General features: G+C 41.8%; 1 protein-coding gene across 1 annotated transcript in view; it reads left to right on the top strand.

The window, feature by feature from the left end:
• Positions 1-444: 444 nt before the first annotated feature.
• The window catches only part of pcdh7a (protocadherin 7a), a 118,486-nt gene continuing 101,169 nt past the window's right edge, over positions 445-17,761 (top strand). Inside the window, exons 1-3 of the mRNA XM_088342712.1 lie at positions 445-697; positions 957-2,562; positions 3,272-4,448. Of these exons, the coding sequence (XP_088198838.1) occupies positions 1,133-2,562; positions 3,272-4,448 (2,607 nt within the window). The 5' untranslated portion in view covers positions 445-697; positions 957-1,132. The remainder of the gene's footprint in view (positions 698-956; positions 2,563-3,271; positions 4,449-17,761) is intronic.

Below are 17,761 nucleotides of genomic sequence, written 5' to 3' on the forward strand. Positions count from 1 at the left end.
ATGGAGAGGGGGTTTTGGTTGTTGTCAACAGCCGGGACAGAGGGCTATTTAATCTCACTATATGACAGCATGCAGCAGAGGGACGGGGGCAGAAGATAAATGAATGAGGGTGGTGGGGGGTTATTTGTGAGGAGGGGGCTGTTAAGGTATTTCCTCTGCAACCCACAGACACACGCACAATGAAAAAGGCAGAGAAACTGCAGAATCACCTGCTACAGCAGCAGTCCTGAGCAGTGCAGGTGAGACAAGAGAGCCAAAGAAGCGGGAGAAGAGGAGGTGCAAGTTGAGAGAGAGAGAGAGAGAGAGAGAGAGAGAGAGAGAGAGAGAGAGAGAGAGAGAGAGAGAGAGAGAGAGAGAGAGAGAGAGAGAGAGAGAGAGAGAGAGAGAGAGAGAGAGAGAGAGAGAGAGAGAGAGAGAGAGAGAGAGAGAGAGAGAGAAGGGGGGAGAATGCGGGACTCTTGGAAAAAGGCGCATCTTCACTTGGTCCATTACCGACATGCAGTACGCCGGCGAGGATTAACGCTTAACTGATGCCCGTGCCGGGATCCCAAAACATAACCCCGCCTGGTGACTTCTGAACCATAGGTGTTCCACTTTGGAGCGCCCCTGTCCCTTATTCCAAGTTGCAAGCCGATGGCTTGGCACGTCGCTCCGCCACTGCGGGGAACGAAAGCAAAGGCACGCACCGGCTCTTTAGGTAAGACAATATAATACTTTTTTCACCCAACCCTTGCCCTTGAGTTATTTACTTGGACTGCCCGTGAGTAGGACGCAAAGCTCGCCTCTTCTTTTGTGTAGACTGGAGGTGCTGCATTGCAGTTTCGGTAAAGTGAAGCGCGCGAGGAGAAAAAAAAGCCGCTGTCCCGTATGTGACTGGAATAATGAAAAGTGACGGTTATAAATGCTGAGCAGTGCGTCAATTAATCGTCGGGTTTTCCTTCTTTTTCCCCCTGCAGCACATTGGATTTTTGTGTAGATATATCACGGGTTTGACGAGCCCAGAAAGAATAAGACAGAGGTGCAGTTGAAGTTAAAATAACTGGACAGACATCAGGACAGAGTTACAAAGAGCGTCGTACAGATCAAACAGCTATTACTACGGGAAAGAAGTAAAGAGAGCAGGACAGGAGCCATGCATCCACTTGGTGCAGTGCACTGTGCGGCGGCTCGGGCTGGCAGCCTCGTGGTTTCGCTGCTGCTGCTGCAGCTGCTGACTCAGCTACCAGGCGTCCTCTCGGCTCTCCGGTACAGGGTGGCGGAAGAGGGCCAGCCTGACGTCAAGATAGGCAACGTGGCCGCGGACCTCGGCCTGACAGCGGGTACGGGTAGTGGGGACGTCACCTTTGCCCTGGAGAGCGGATCAGAGTTCTTCAAAATTGACAATGTGACCGGCGAGCTGACCACTGGGCCGAGGCGCATCGACAGGGAAAAGATGCCCCAGTGCCAGATGATTTTTGATGAGAATGAGTGCTTCCTGGACTTTGAGGTGTCTGTGATTGGACCCCTGCAGAGCTGGGTGGACTTGTTCGAGGGTCGGGTCGTTATCACGGACATCAACGATAACACGCCATCGTTCCCATCACCGGTGCTTCAGCTCTCAGTGGAGGAAAATCGGCCCATTGGCACGCTTTACCTGCTCCCAACCGCTACGGATCGGGACTTTGGACGCAACGGTATCGACCGGTACGAGTTGATCCAAGAAGGCGCGACTGGTCCAAGTTCGGCTAGACGCACCACAGGAGGGAATCCAGTTGGGAGAGTGGATGGCCTTGGGGAGAGGAGGGGGAGGAGTGGCGAAAATGTGGGAGGAACCAGGAGCTCTGTCTTTGAACTCCAAGTGGCAGATATACCAGATGGTGAAAAACAACCTCAGCTAATTGTCAAAGGTACTTTGGACCGAGAACAAAAAGATTCATACGAACTTATCCTGCGGGTTCGAGATGGAGGAAACCCACCAAGATCGTCACAAGCTCTTTTGCGGGTTTCCATCACCGATGTCAACGACAACAGCCCACTTTTTGAAAGGCCTACGTATGAAGCAGAAATGGCGGAGAACGCTCCGCCTGGAACACCAGTACTCCAAGTGAAGGCCTCAGACCGGGACATTGGGGTCAACGGGCAAGTGGAGTACGTCTTTGGAGCCGCCACCGAATCGGTCCGGAGGCTGCTGCGACTGGACGAGGCCACTGGATGGTTGAGCGTTCTTCACCGGATTGACCGGGAAGAGGTGGCCCAGCTGAGGTTCACAGTCACGGCTCGGGACAGGGGTCAGCCACCGCGCTCTGATCGGACCACAGTGATTTTGGCAGTACGCGATGAGAATGATAATGTACCAGTCGTGGAGATCCGAAAGATCGGACGGATCCCGGTCCGAGATGGAGCTGCGTTGGTCCCGGAAAACGTCCTGGTAGACACACCGGTTGCTCTGGTTCAAGTTTCGGACCGAGACCAGGGAGAAAACGGGGCTGTTACCTGTACAGTTGTTGGAGATGTCCCATTCACTTTGAAGCCAGCTGGGGAAACGGCTCTTCCACCTCTACCTGCTGATGAGGCCTTTGACAGGTGAGTTTGAGAAGGTAAAATCTTCATAAGGAAAGATCTAAAATGGTTACTAAGTTAGTATTCACATTATTACAACGAAAAATGTATGAGGTTCAAATGATTGTCCCCAAATTGCTTCTCCACCAGTGCGTCAACAAAATCTAGATTCTGCTGAGAATCCAGAGTGCCTCAAGTGTTGTTTCATGCTGTTTTTTTATTCAAATCAGCTCAAGTGGGCCTCTGATTGACTGAAACCAGAGAGTGGATAAAATGTTGTGCTATCGGTGAAATTGTATCATTATTATTCAATATAGTCAAGGCTTTTCTGATTGATTTAGTAAAATTACTACAACAGAGCATACCCAAAATGTCAGTCATTTCAAGTCAGTTGCAAAAACTGTTTTTCCTGAACACATTCACGAGGAAGTGAGAAAAACACTCAGTAGAGTTAGCTGGCAGAAATATAGCTACCACAATACTTCCTTTGTTACAGTCATACTGAGTGGTCTCATTGTCATTGACAAGAAAACCACTAGATGATGAGTCGAGGAAGGAAGCTCAATAATTATGTCCCCAGGCAATTATTATTCTATCTTAAGCTGATTTATTGCTGACAAGTACAAAACAATGTAAATGTAACCAATAAACTTTTTTATGAGTTCCTGGAAACAACCTGAATGAACATAGTGGATACTACATTAATGCATTTTGCACATTTTTTCCCTCACAGGAACAAGAAAAAATTCTTTTTGCATACCTCAGCTTTGCTCGACTACGAGGTCACCAAAGAGTACAGCGTCACCATTGTGGCAGTGGATTCAGGAAGCCCGAGTCTCTCCAGCAACAGTTCACTAATGGTACGAGTCGTTGATTACAACGACCATCCCCCGGTCTTTGCCCAAAGTGTGGTGGAGGTCCACTTTGCAGAAAACAACTCCCCCAACGAGAGGGTGATCACTGTGGTAGCCTCTGATGCGGACAGCGGCAAAAACGCAGAGATTGCGTATTCTCTGGACTCGCTGGGGAATGGGCCTTTTTTTATCGATCCAGACAACGGCGATATCCGTGCTAGCGGCGTCCTGGATCGTGAGCTGCGAGACAGGTACGAACTCAAAGTCATCGCTAAGGACAAGGGCACTCCACCTCTACAAGGGTCGGCGACTGTCGTTATTCAGGTGACTGACCGCAACGACAATGCGCCAAAGTTCGTACAGGAGGTTTTTACCTTCTACGTGAAAGAAAACCTGCTTGCCAACAGCCCAGTTGGAATGGTCACAGTGACGGATGCTGATGAAGGTGAGAACGCAGAACTCACACTCTTCGTGGAAATGGACGGACCAGACGAGAAGAATAAAATAGATAAAAGCATCAGGGAAGACAGCAGCAAAGAGCGAGAGGAAGTATTCTCCATTGAGAACAACACAGGAACCATCTTCTCTTCTCTGTCATTTGATCGCGAAAAGCTTTCCACTTACACCTTCCGCGTTCGCGCCGTGGACGGCGGGGAGCCTCGCAAAACGGCGACCGCCACTGTGTCCCTCTTCGTGACAGACGAGAACGACAACGCCCCCACGGTCACCTCTCCCGCAAATGACTCCTACACCCTGCTTCCCCCAGCAAGTGGCGCCCGCACCATTGTGAGGACGGTGACGGCCACCGACTCGGATGCTGGCCCCAACGCCGATCTCCGCTACGCTTTGGTTGGCGGCAACCCCTTCCGGCTGTTCGAGATCGGGCTCTCCAACGGCGTGATCACCCTGGCCGAGCCTCTGGAGAGGCGCCACAAGGGCCTCCACCGCCTGGTGGTGAGAGTCAACGACAGTGGGGCGCCCTCGCTCTGCTCCACCGCCTTGATCCATGTCTTCATTAATGAAAGCCTGGTCAACGCTTCCTTGGTAGATGCACAGGTAATCATTCTATGATCTGGATTTAAACAGAGCCTAATTGGAAGAGGTGGTTATCTGACATGTTTTGGTTTGTACCGATTGTTCTACAGAATTGGTAACGATAGTCAGACACGATTCCTTCTTCTGATCCATTCGAATAACGACTACACTGATATCCCAATACAAAGGAGGGTGTTAATTAAAACTGATTGTGGCTATTTAAACTGAAGTGCTAAGGCGATTATTTTTTGGGTAGAATTGAACAAATGGATTCTCCTCTCTGCGTTGTGAAGTCTCCCGACCGTGACTATATTTGTCCCAGATAAAGGAATCGAGAATATCGTTTCAGGACTTTTGGCAGTGTTGATTTCTGTGCTGTTTGAATCCTGCAGAAGCGTGTTCTTCATCCTTTTAATGACTGTGTTGCTAAAATAACAGCTATAACTGAAGTTGCGCTCCTTTTTACGGTACATTGAACGCTAAGCTGAGGAGAAATAGGTGTGTGTTTGTGTGTAGCGAGCAAGACAGAGCGAAAGCATTAGCGATGATAGTGTTGGAGGCAGACATGGAGAGTGCCAGAGACGGACTGGCCCAGTTTCTACCTCTCAGGGTCTGTTGGAATAGGTTCGCTGGAAACGGAAGCTACACTTAAGGAGGGTCCGTTCACTAGAGTAGGGCTGGAATATTGATGAGGTTTCGCCGTTTCTGTTGTATCTTGCATTAGTAGTCAGACATAAAACAAAGTACCTGTGAACAAGTCCCTGACACTAAATAAGTCATTTTACAAGCAAGCGAGTGGAATACGAAAAAATCAAACATCGGCACACATGGGGAAGCGTGATCTTGTGGAAATAAAAACTTTATAACAAGGAGGAGTAGCTTGTAGGGCAAATTGACTAGACATAACATTTACTGTTGCATCATGAACAACTTGAGCAATCCAAATTACGACCACATACTGCTAGTAACAATGTGTTCTTCTCCTCATTATATTACCAAAAATCCCCATCCCATTATGCTTGAATAATGGCTCCGTTAATCTGCAAATGCTAAAAGGTAATAACTGCAACTGAAAACAAAATCGCTCTCTAGTGTGCATCAACTAAATTGATTTGACTAGTAATTAAATGGGCCCAGAAGTTGCATGACATGCTTCAAAAATATGTACTTTTATGTAGTGTAGTTTTATCCAATAAGGGGATCTAGTTTGGAGAGTTTTGCTTTTTTTAGTTTACAGCTGTCAGCTTTCTGTGTTTACGGTGAAGTGAACAGGGAGAAAGTCAAAATGGCTTGAAGGCATTTGAGAGGCAAAGGACAGTCCCTGGTAGCATTGGACTCGGTCCCAAGGTCCCTCGATTAACTATGTAGAAAATTGGCCATTGATTTCTACCTTTAAAACTTTCATGGTCTTTGAACTCACAAAAAGTGAGATAGTGACCAGGCCACCAAAGGGTCTAAAACTTGTGGCACATGGGGTCCATATAAAGCCCATCGAGGGATATTTGGTGGACCATTGTTTGACTTCTAAAGCTAATATTAGTATTATTTTTGTTAAATTGTAGATGGCAAAGATCCATTATAACTCATCTTTTACCATTTATGAGTATACATCATAGATCGGGCGGCAGTGGCTCAGGGGGTAGAGCGCTCGTCTTGGGTTCAAGAGATCGCAGTTCGAATCCCGGCTCCTCCGTGTTACATTTCGAAGTGTCCTTGGGTAAGACACTGAACCCCTAATACCTCCAATAAGCAGGTTAGCACCTTACATGGCTGCTTACATGGTTGGGAAATGTGAAGCACACTGTAAAGCGCTTTGGGAAGTCTTGACTTGAAAAGCGCTATATAAATGCAGATCATTTCATTTTCATTTCATCTTCAACCATCCATTCTCTGAGTTAAGGCTATAAGCCACTCAACACACACAACTATTCCCTGAATGGAATGGTTCAGGCTTCTTTACTTTTTTTCACCACTGTTTCCTCCTCTAGCACTCTTGTCAACGGTTTTGCTGCGAGCTATGGCCTGCTGCTAGCCTCTATTGTTATTGCTAGCTGCTTTGTGTCTCTGAATTCTTTGAGTCAGTGTTCCGACGCTTGACAAATTCGGCTTTGCTTTCGCATTATTTTCCTAGTCCTCTGTTAGCTGCCAAAGTTAGCTGGTTACACCAGATCTGAACATCACCAGCTATAAACCCTTTTCAGTCACTTTAGGTGTATCCAGCTTGCTTGGTATTTTGTTGTCACCTGCAAGGAGTCTTACCAGCTTTAATGACTTTTAGCTTGCTAGAATTAATCTTTGCATATGCTAGAAAATACGGACCTCCATTCATCCAAGTTTTGTGAAGTGGCATCTTTTTGGCTTTTGTGGAGCATTTTCTTTGATCGCATGCGCTACTGCTCGCTTCAAAGCTAAAGTGACCTGTAACCAGGATTTATTACACTGTGTCCCTTTAAAGAACATGTGTCAAACTTATAGCCCACAGGCCAAATGTAGCATGCCACATCATTTTATGTGGCTCGCAAGAAAATGCTGAGAGAAGCACAAGAGAAAGATACAGTAAGCTTAATTGCGTTAACAATTACTTAAAGTTTTAAATATGCCCACTGGAAGTTGCCAAAGCCAGGTACCATTCACACTGCACCCACTGTAGCTGTATTCGCTACCATTAATCAGAGAACATTGAGAAAACACATTCCGTTAATATTTTATCTAAAATGAAAGTCACGTATGTGCTGTTTAAGGCATAATGATAAATGCAAAAAAAAAAAAAAACCTGGGTGTCATTGTTTAAAACAACTTTAGCTATTTTTTTCTGATAGATTTTAAATTGAAGTAAAGCAAACATTTTCATAAAAAAAAAAAAGAAAAATGCCAAAAGACTTAAATCATCAAATCAATCATTTTAATTAGTGTTTGGTTGCTATTTTTACCACTTTCCAGTCTGCATGAGTTTTGTCAAGTTAAATAAAGGGTAGTGGAAATGAATTCAATTCTTGGTTTTCTTTTTGCGTTTGCTTTTTTCTTTTAATGCAAAGTTGAGGAAAAAGATGAGGAAAAAACACCCTCAATCATCATTTTATAATAAAATCGTAGACCCTTTAATAACAGTTTCATTGTGAGCCTCTGAAAAGACCCCTAGCCCTCCAACTAAGGCGCACTACTTTGTCCATTCTTTTACTAGTCCAGCCCCAGTGAATGTTTTTTTCTACCATGTTGCCCCCGAGCAAAAATGTGTTTGACACCCCAGCTTTAAAGGAAGCATATTATTCTTTATAAATGACATTACTTCAGTAAAAACGTCAAGATTTGTAACTCATTTTGTTTTGTCTGAAAAAAAACTCTCAAGTACTGAGTAACCGTAGCAATGTCTTGTTTGTTGATTTTTTTTAGCAACCATTCAATCAGATCATCAAATCATCAAATTCCATCCAATAAACAATAAATTATATATAATTTAAAATAAATTAAAATAGTCCAGGTACATTGAAGTACTTTAAGAAAAAATACAATAACAATAGTATAAATCAAATTAAAAAAAATATGCGCAAAAAACACATATAAAGCCTAAGTCCTTTTTTTTAACCGACTCTCCAGGCAGAATAAGATAGCCCATTACCTCATTTATATTGTGTGTGTCTGTGTGTGTTTCACTTGTGTGGAAAAAAACAAAAAAAGGAGGAAAAAAGCCGGAAAGGAGAAAACGATAAAAGACAGATTTTTGGAGGTCCCCTTAATCAGTATAGTACCAATGTGACACTATCCACAAAATAAATTCATGGTTTAGAAAAAATACATTACTGTACTAAGCTGGTCAAATTTATTATTTTACTCTATCACAAGATGTCACAATGGTGTGTAACACATTTAAACATTTAACTTTTTTCTAGCAAGCAACTTTAATGTCAGCTTCAAGCGACTCAGAATCTCTGGAAAACACACAAGAAAACGTTCATTGGAAACATTGACTATTTAGTGTAACAAAAAAAAACTATGATACAATTACATTTTTTGCAAAAAAACATTAAATGAAAAATAAAAGAAACATACCTTTTCATACAAATTAAAGGTCAACAAAACACAATCGCAAACAGCACATAACAAATTAAGACAGGAGTAAAGTGTAAACTATATTGTCCGCCACCAAGACAGAAAGACGCATACTTACGCGCAGGTAATTTAAGTAAAGGCTTCAATGTAGCTGAATGTTACAGTGTAAGAGTACAGTTGCTTCACAAATCAACAAAAGTAAAAGTAAAACATGTAGTGATTTAAAGATATTCCTAGAAGTTTACAATGTCGCAAAACTTACTCAAGTAAATGTAACGTAATGAATGTACCTCTGTACCACCCGGCTCTGGCAACGACCAAACAAAGAAACAATACATGTTGTTCAGACACTTAACTATTATAAAGGTTTCACTCAAGAGTAAAAAGACAACTCCAGATTGAAGAACAAGAGAGCTTTGGGGGCTATTACAACAAGTGTTGGAATAATAGTGCTGAAAAAAGAAATAAAAGAAATTGGGCCATGAACGGCTGGGGCCATTCACTCCAACAATTGGCCGTATTGTGTCCGAGCTAATATAAATGGTGTCTTGGAGTACAATATATGCAGCGTTTAGTATGATTGCATGGACAGCCTGAAATGGAGTCGAAGTCAGCTTAGGGACAAAAGCGTTGTTTCATAATAAAGTCAAACCAAGTGGTGGACAGACGCCAGACGTAATCAGGCAGAGAAAACGCCCACCAGTGCCGCAGCGCCACGACAGAAAATTGGTCTTTTTATTCAGCTACGCCACCACTCGCTAACTAGCCACAATGCAACGATGCGGTCGTAGCTAGTTGTTTTAGCGGTTGTTGTCGTGCTTGAGATGTCGGATTTGTAGTTTGGCAAATTGAGATTTAAATAATATGGCCAATTTTGTACTTTCACTATATCCGTGACATTTATTTTTTCCTTACTGAATATTTGATGGCGTAGAAAATGAATGGGACTCAAAGAAAACTGAAATCTTTTTTTTTCTAACAGCTCACTCATGGGTATCGGACAAATAATGATACAGAAGAGGAAAAAAGAACCAATTCTTGGTATTAACAGGGATCAGAATTTTCCGCGGATCCGCGGATTTCCGCTGTTTTTGAACCCCAAAGGCATTCCGACTTTTTCACTTTTTCTCTTGCGTAGCAAACAAATTCAAAATCCGACTGTCTCACTCTTTCCTTTATTGCTCTGGCGCACCCTGGCGGCCGTTAGAAAAATTGGCCGCATTGTTGCTCAAGCTGCAGGGACTGAACTGCATTTGAACTTATCTTGCAGTATTTACAAAAAAATCAGTTATGTGGGCAAATTATTTTAATCTTCTAAAAATGTTACTTAACTGATAAATATAAGCATGGTTTTGGACAAGTAAATTGCCTAAAACCCAGGAGCTTGGGGGGGTGTGTGTTTTTTTTGGGGGGGTGGGGGGGTGGGGGGGGGTGCTCCGCCCTGCTTTATTCCTGGACCCTGGCTATTTCAGCTGAAAATGAAAATCTCCATTCTGATCCCTGTATTAAGTTTAAACTTTTGTATACATTCGGCAGTAGCTCAGGAGGGTGGCAGTAGCTCAGGAGGTAGAGCCTGGCCTAGAGACCATAAAGGTTGGGGGTTCAATTCTTGAATCCTCTGACTTAAATGTCCAAGTGACCTTGGGCAAAATGCTGAATCCTTTTTGCCTCAGACATGCAAATAGATACCTTACATGGCTGACTTATCAATGTGTGGGGTTGGGGGTGTGAATAGGTGAAGTGTGCAGTGTATTGTAAAGTGCTGTGGAGTTCCTAAGTGATTGGTTAAGGCGTATTTTAAAATGTTGTCCGTTTACTATTTACTCAAAATAAAGCCAGGAGACATCAATTAATTTTAAAATTGCAAGAACAAGGGGAATTGCTCTTAGATAAGAAAATTTAATATCTTCCTTAAGCTCCCCGCTGAGCTACCTCTTTTTATAAATCTCAAATGTTGCAAATAAAAAAAAATCAGCCCTTTTGGGTGTGGAATTCAAAGAACAGCAACATGATTGGTTGATAGCGAGAATGATTCAATACTTAAAACAATGAACAACAGTTAGTCCATATAAGGAACTAGCATCCCATGAAATCTCCTTTGCACTTGTCCAAAAGTAACAAAATTATCCATTAGTCAGGCTATAACAATCTGCGCCCGCAAGACTTCGTACAAACTAAACAATACAAGTTTTTTCTCGATGTAACCTAATCGTCTAATTTTTTGGTCATTTTTTTTGCTTCTATAAATGTAAAAAAATGCAAAATAAACATTAAAATGGCCAACAATTAGACAAACTACTTTTTCACATGACAGGGACAAAATCTAAGGACACACATTGTAGAATACAAAAAAAACATGTGATATACACAGTTATTCAATATTGGTATCTGTTTGGAGAAGTGATACAATATCATTCATAGATATCTTTTATAAAACTTCATATCTAGGAGAGATTTAAAAGAATCCAAACAAATGATCAATATATTTGATAACTTTTCTATGTGAAATAAAAAAGATAAGTTTTAACTTAAGGACACTCTCAAAATAAGGAGAAGGGACATACATGGATTTTGATGTTTCCAGAGAAATTTGTTTTTTTTTTTTGTTTCTGAAAAACAAAAACAAAAATAGAATTACAGCAAAATTATACACCAAAATAAGTAATAACCTGTATTACCACCTGAGCTACGATAACCCAAAAAGATTTTAACTAACTATACTGTCAATTTAAGCAATATTATAGTTTAAGCTATAAAAGTAGTTCTGGGGATTCATTTTTAATGATCTTTGACAATTTTTAATGAAAAAAGTTTCCCTTGGCTCAAAAAAGGTTGAAAAACACTGGCTTAAAATAACTTATAATATACATATAACTCCAATATTACTTAAAACTTGCTTGATAGTAAATGTTAGAGGAATAAAAACACCAAATCATTTCGATAACTATATAAATGAAGACAAAGTATACAAAAGAATAAGTTACCTCTACTTTACTTGCAAAATACCCAAGCAAACTAATTCCACAAGGAGGACCAGTGCCAAGATTCGAACCCCAAACCTCTATGAGGCTGACATACTAACCTCGACCATATCCTGCTGGAAATAGCCAACTCTTCCCCCGAAACACACCTCTTATTCTCACATTGGATCCAGAAAAATGCACTGTACAGTGTAAAAACTGTATCCCGTTTAATGAATACTATAAAAAATACTGTCGATCGCAGGGATAGACGTTAATCCGTTTCGAGGTGACAAACGCAAAGTAAAAGAGCCATATAGCGCGGGATAGAAACCTGTGGTAATTAGCTAACACCTTCCAAACCCCTGGTACCCCAGACAAAAACATTAAAATAACAAAACAGTATTTAGTAAGTACTACTTAGTTTAAAAATATAAATTAATATACTGTACATGTAAAAAATAAATACAAATATTTACCTGTCGTGACCTGAGCTGGTTGAGTGGAGTAGCAGGTGGAGGCAGATGGAGGAAGGGATATCGCATTAATATTTAAAATGATTTCAAAATATTCACTTGTGAGGGTAGTCATGACTGCTTTAATCACCTGCTTATTTTTAAAAATAATTACAATCTTTGATTGGCTATGGCCACGCAACTGAGCGAGGTTAGCTTTCCGTGTGCCTTCTTTGTATTTTTTCATCATCCCAAGCTTAAATTCCATGGTTATCATGTTTTGTATCTCTCTATAGCACTACTAACTTGGGAGCTATAGTTATTCATGGTACGAAAATACAGTGTTTCAAAAATGTCATATCTTTTAAGATGTACATTTCACTGAACGTACATGGTTAACGCAAATTACATCAAAAAGTATTAATGTTGAAGATCATAAGATTCATTCATCCAAATCTCAACGAGAAATTCGAAAGCTTGTGGATTATGTAGACGATTTCACAAATGCTCAATACGCGCACTGCGTGAGACAGCATACGTGAAGTCCGTAATTCAGCTCCTGCCAAACACTCTGAAGTATATCTTTGGAAACAGTCTGCTGAAGATTGCTACTTTTTTCTTTTCACATACAAATGATCTGCTCATGCATTAGTACAGGAAAATACATACATTTATAATCATAATATTTTTTTATATTCAAAGGATATAAAATGTTATTGAAACACTCAGTATTGTTTTGACCACTGGCAAAGTCTTTAAGAAGTACACAGTGGTAATACTAGGTGACCTGAATGCTAGAGTAAGTGGGTGATGAAACGGTTGAAAATGTGATTGGTAGATATGGAGTACCAGGAAGAAATGAGAGTGGGAAGAAATTGATTGAGTTATGTGTGTAAAAATGAGTTGGTGATTGGAAATACAGTGGAACCTCGGTTCTCGACCATAATCCATTCCAGAACCCTGTTCGAAAACCGATTTGTTCGATCACCGAAATCATTTTTCCCATTAAAAATAATGTAAATCGTTTTAATCCGTTCCAACACCCTGAATGTTTACCTTGAATGTTTAACGTAAACTTAAAGCTAACCCAGGCTAATCGTACGTTTGCGTTATCGTAATCTTCCGTAACAAAGATTACGCTAACATAAACGTGTAAAAAAGAAAAAAAGCATAAAGAAAAGAATTATGAATAGGATTTTTTTACCTTTGTGGTGGTCAGCAGAAGGCGCAGGAAAGATCAGACACTGGCACACCTCATTCATATTTTGCTATTATTTCTTTCTTAAATGCAATAGTTGTACGCACTACTTTTCCTTTTTCACCTGTAGCAATTTGCTGCTTGCACTGACTTTCTTCGGAGGCATAATTAGGGGCTAAAACTCTTCGTACACCTATATTAAAAGCGAAAGCAAAACGAAGCACGTCCGCACGCAATAACAGTTGGTCAGGAAAAGAGCGATCTACACTCACGCATTACCAGCGTTCGAACTCCGATTTTTTGACCCAATAGCGAAGCAAGAATTTCTCGAAATTTTTGGTCGGACTCTGATTTCTTCAAACTGAAAAGCGTTCGAAAACCGAGGTTCACCTGTACATTGTTTAAAAAGAGGGACGTGAATAAGTATACCTTTGTCAGAGTGGATAGTGGCAAGATGGTGGACAGAGCACTGATGGATTATGTAGTGGTTAGGAAAGGGATGTTAAGTAGATTGTTGGATGTGCATGTTTACAGAGGTGAAATGAGTGGTATGTCTGATCATTTCTATGTGGAAGGAAAACAGAATAGATGGATTGTGGAGGGCTAGTTATAAGAAGAGTGTGAGGGAAGAGGTGAAAATGTCAGAGTTGAATAAGGCAGAAAAGGAAAGAGTGTTTAAAGAGAGGATAAGGGAAGAGTATGAACGGATTAGTAGAAGAGAAATGGAGAGTGTGGAAATTGAATGGAAGTGGTTTAAAGAGGCAGTGTTGAGGAGTGCAAAAGAAGTGTGTGGAAAAGTTGGTCGAGGTATTAGGAAAGGGAGTGAATGATGGAATGATGAGGTATCAGAGGCTGTGACAGAAAAGAGACGTGCCTTTGAGGAGTGGCTGCAAGATAAGAGTGGCGATGCGTATGAAAGATATAAAGTGAAGAAAAGGTTGGTAAAAGCGGCAGTGGAAGCAGCAAAAAGGAAAGCAAATGATGAATGGTGTCAAAAGATAGGAGTGAACATTGAGGAAAGGATAAAAGTGTTCTGGAAAGAAGTGAAAAGAGTAAGAAACAGTGATTCTGGAAAGGGAGGGAAAGTGAAAGATAAGGATGGTAGACTGCTGGTTAGCGGTAGTGCAGTCAGGACGAGATGGGCAGAGTATTTGGAGGAGTTGCTAAATGTGGAGGATGGGACAGAAATGAGAGTCGAGGCGATCGATGGTATGGAGAGAATGCCTGTGTTGGGTGATTTAAATGTGAAGCCTGTGGAAACATGGGAGGTGCAAGAGGCAGTGAAAGAAATTAAAGGGGTGAAGGCACCTGGGTTTGATGGTTGTACTGCTGAATGCCTGAAAAAAGGTGGCACAGCTATGATTGACTGGTTAGTACGTTTGTTGAATGTATGCTTTTTAAGTGGTGTGGTTCCTGTTGATTAGTGTAGTGCATGTGTGGTGCCATTGTACAAGGGTAAAGGTGATAAGTATGAATGTAGCAATTCGAGTGGTATCAGTTTGTTGTCCGTGCCAGGTAAGCTGTATGGAAGAGTTTTGAATAAGAGAGCGAGAGAAAGAACGAATGAGGTGGTGATGGAGGAGCAGAGTGGTTTCAGGAAAGGAGGAGGATGTGTTGATCAGGTGTTTGCAGTACGACAGGTGTGTGAGAAATATTTTGCAAACGGTAAGGATATTTGGCTTTCATGGACTTGGAAAAGGCGTATGACAGAGTTGATAGAGAGGCGTTGTGGCAAGTGATGGTAATGTATGGAGTGGGTGGAAACTTGTTGGAAGCATTGAAGAGTTTTTATGTGAACAGCAGAGCATGTGTAAGAGTAGGGAGTGAGACAAGTGAGTGGTTCCCTGTGTTGACTGGTGTGAGACAGGGGTGTGTGATGTCACAATGGCTGTTTAATGTGTACATGGATGGCGCAGTGAGAGAGGTGAATGCAAGAGTATTTGGCAAAGGTGTAGAGATGATGGACAACAGTGGAACAGTGTGGCAGGTAAGTCAGTTGTTGTTTGCAGAGGACACAGCGCTTGTGGCTGATTCTGAGGAAACATTGATAGATAGATAGATAGATAGATAGATAGATAGATAGATAGATAGATAGATAGATAGATAGATAGATAGATAGATAGATAGATAGATAGATAGATAGATAGATAGATAGATAGATAGATAGATAGATAGATAGATAGATAGATAGATAGATAGATAGATAGATAGATAGATAGATAGATAGATAGATAGATAGATAGATAGATAGATAGATAGATAGATAGATAGATACTTTATTCATCCCCGTAGGGAAATTCACACTTCCAGCAGTCTACCCCATTGTTTATTAACAGATGAACATGATGCCCTAGGGGTGCTTGTAGCGGAGTGGATGACGTCACGCCAGTCCAAAAGTTTGACATCCCTGCGGCATATGGAAAACTTTTCTTTGTGAAAATACAGGGATACACCACCTCGTGTTAGCAAGTCCGCCTCCTCTCCGATTCCCCCCGGCTTTCGTGTCTCTGTTTAGCGGCGTTGAAGCCGGATTGCTGCGGGTAGCTCCGGGTGGCTACACGTTAGCGTCCGGAATGCTAAACGTGAGCCACGTTTCCGCAAAACACAGCAACTGCGCTCCCTGTGCGCTTCAATGTTTTCCACCAGCACTCGATGATCTTATTTGGTCGTGAGTTCGCATTTACCATGATTACGGATGGTACCGAAGACTTATAACGCCGCTAGCCGCTTCGCTAGCTACGGCTCTTCTTCCACGATAGGCCCCTTCATCACGCCGGCACGAGAATTCTTCAGGGCAAGGAGTTGAAATTCCTTGAATACACGCATTTTTTGTGCGCTAAAACCCATATCCATAGGATAGAAGTAATCCATAGTGTAGTTGTCAAAACGGGAAGAAAAAACACCGAAGATCGGAGCAGACAATAAAACAATAGGGCAGCTGCTGGAAAAGGCAGCCGCTCGTGGCAGCGCCGCTTTAATGAAGTTTGTAACGGAGTTGGAAGAGTATGTGATAGGCGTAAGTTATGTGTCAATGTTGGGAAGAGTAAGGTGATGAAGTGTTCACGTGATGGAGTGGGCATGGCGTTAGAAATGAGGTTGCATGGTCAGGTGCTGGAAGAAGTCGAAAGCTTTAAGTACTTGGGTTGTGATGTGGCTGCAGTTGGTGGAATGGAGTGCGAGGTATTGCACAGAGTGAATCAAGGAAGCAAGGTTTTGGGTGCTTTGAGGAGAGTGATTAACAAGAGTATGAGTATGGATGTTAAGAGGGGACTGTATGAGAGTGTGATTGTGCCGACTGTGTTGTATGGTGCAGAGACTTGGAGCCTGAATGCAGATTTAAGAGGGAAATTGAATGTTTTTGAGATGAAGTGTTTGAGGAGTATGGTAGGAGTGACAAGATTGGATAGATTGAGAAATTAAATTGTGAGAGACAGAACTGGAGTAGTCGTGGAACTGAGCAAGCGTGTTGATAAGAGTACTCGGTTGGTTTGGACACATCATCATGGATGGATGAGGGGCAAATGTTGAAGAGGATCCACAGAGCAGAAGTAAATGGAACGAGACCAAGAGGAAGGCCGCGATTGACGTGGATGGATGGTGTTATGAGTGCATTGTGCAGGAAATAGGTCTAAATATAACGGAAGCTAGAGCTCTTGTTGGTGATAGGAAGGAGTGGAGAGGTGTTGTGGAAGGATAATGGGAATGTGGACGCGTTCTTAAGATGGGCTGGGCACCCGTATGATGTGGCAGGGGTAAACCAGTGAAAGCTGTCGGGCCCTGCTGTTGAACCAAAGAGTGTGTTGTGTCACCCTGACCCGAGTGACATGGCCACTTTCTGGTGTCCCATTTCATCTGGAGGGACGAAGGCATGACAAACTTAGGTGCCGAGGTGCCTAACTTGTTTGGGTGTTTGGGCAATCAGGTTGGCCATGGTCCCAAAATTTTTGTGTGTTTTTTGCTTTTTTTTCCCTTTTATTTTCTTTGTTATTTATGTGTTTGTCTTGCTGTCGGTCACCCCTCTTGAGGGATATGACCAAGGTAGATAGATAGATAGAGACTGTGCAGCCAATAGCATATCATTATTTTCATGATGCATGGACGCACACTAATAGTAGATCAGCATTTTATGGGTCACTCCTGTTATTCGGTGCCATTTGAGTCCCAGTGACATAAAATAGTATTTTTTTTAAAATGGGCTTATGCTTTTTTTAGTATATTTTGTTGTATGCCCAACTCTCCTCTAACATAGGACACACTGATGTATGTATGTAGTAAAAATATATTTTAAATAAATGTCACTGATTGTAGTAGGAGTACACTAAAATGTGATGTGCCTATTCATGTTTGATTGACTTCTGTTACAAATATAAGTGAGAAAAATCTAACAAATTCATGTTTTTTCAGCATTTCTGTACTGCCATAGTGATCATTTTCCTCACCTAATGTCAATTTCAGGTATTCAGTTTTTCATTTTCAGAATCTCTAAAACATATTTTGTCCTTGCGTACTCTGATAAGGGTTCTGTTGAAATCATTTGCTGGCTATCTCTTTAGTCACACTATTTTTGGAGGGAACAAATTTCAGGAGAAGAAGAGTGAGTACCACTCTTTAATCAACTTTTTAAATGTTTTGATATGGTTTACTGATGAGGAAAAGCACAACACGTCCACCCTG

Source organism: Urocampus carinirostris, chromosome 8 (assembly GCF_059441175.1).
Source record: "Urocampus carinirostris isolate Australia breed hairy pipefish chromosome 8, RoL_Ucar_1.0, whole genome shotgun sequence".
Taxonomy (NCBI): domain Eukaryota; kingdom Metazoa; phylum Chordata; class Actinopteri; order Syngnathiformes; family Syngnathidae; genus Urocampus; species Urocampus carinirostris.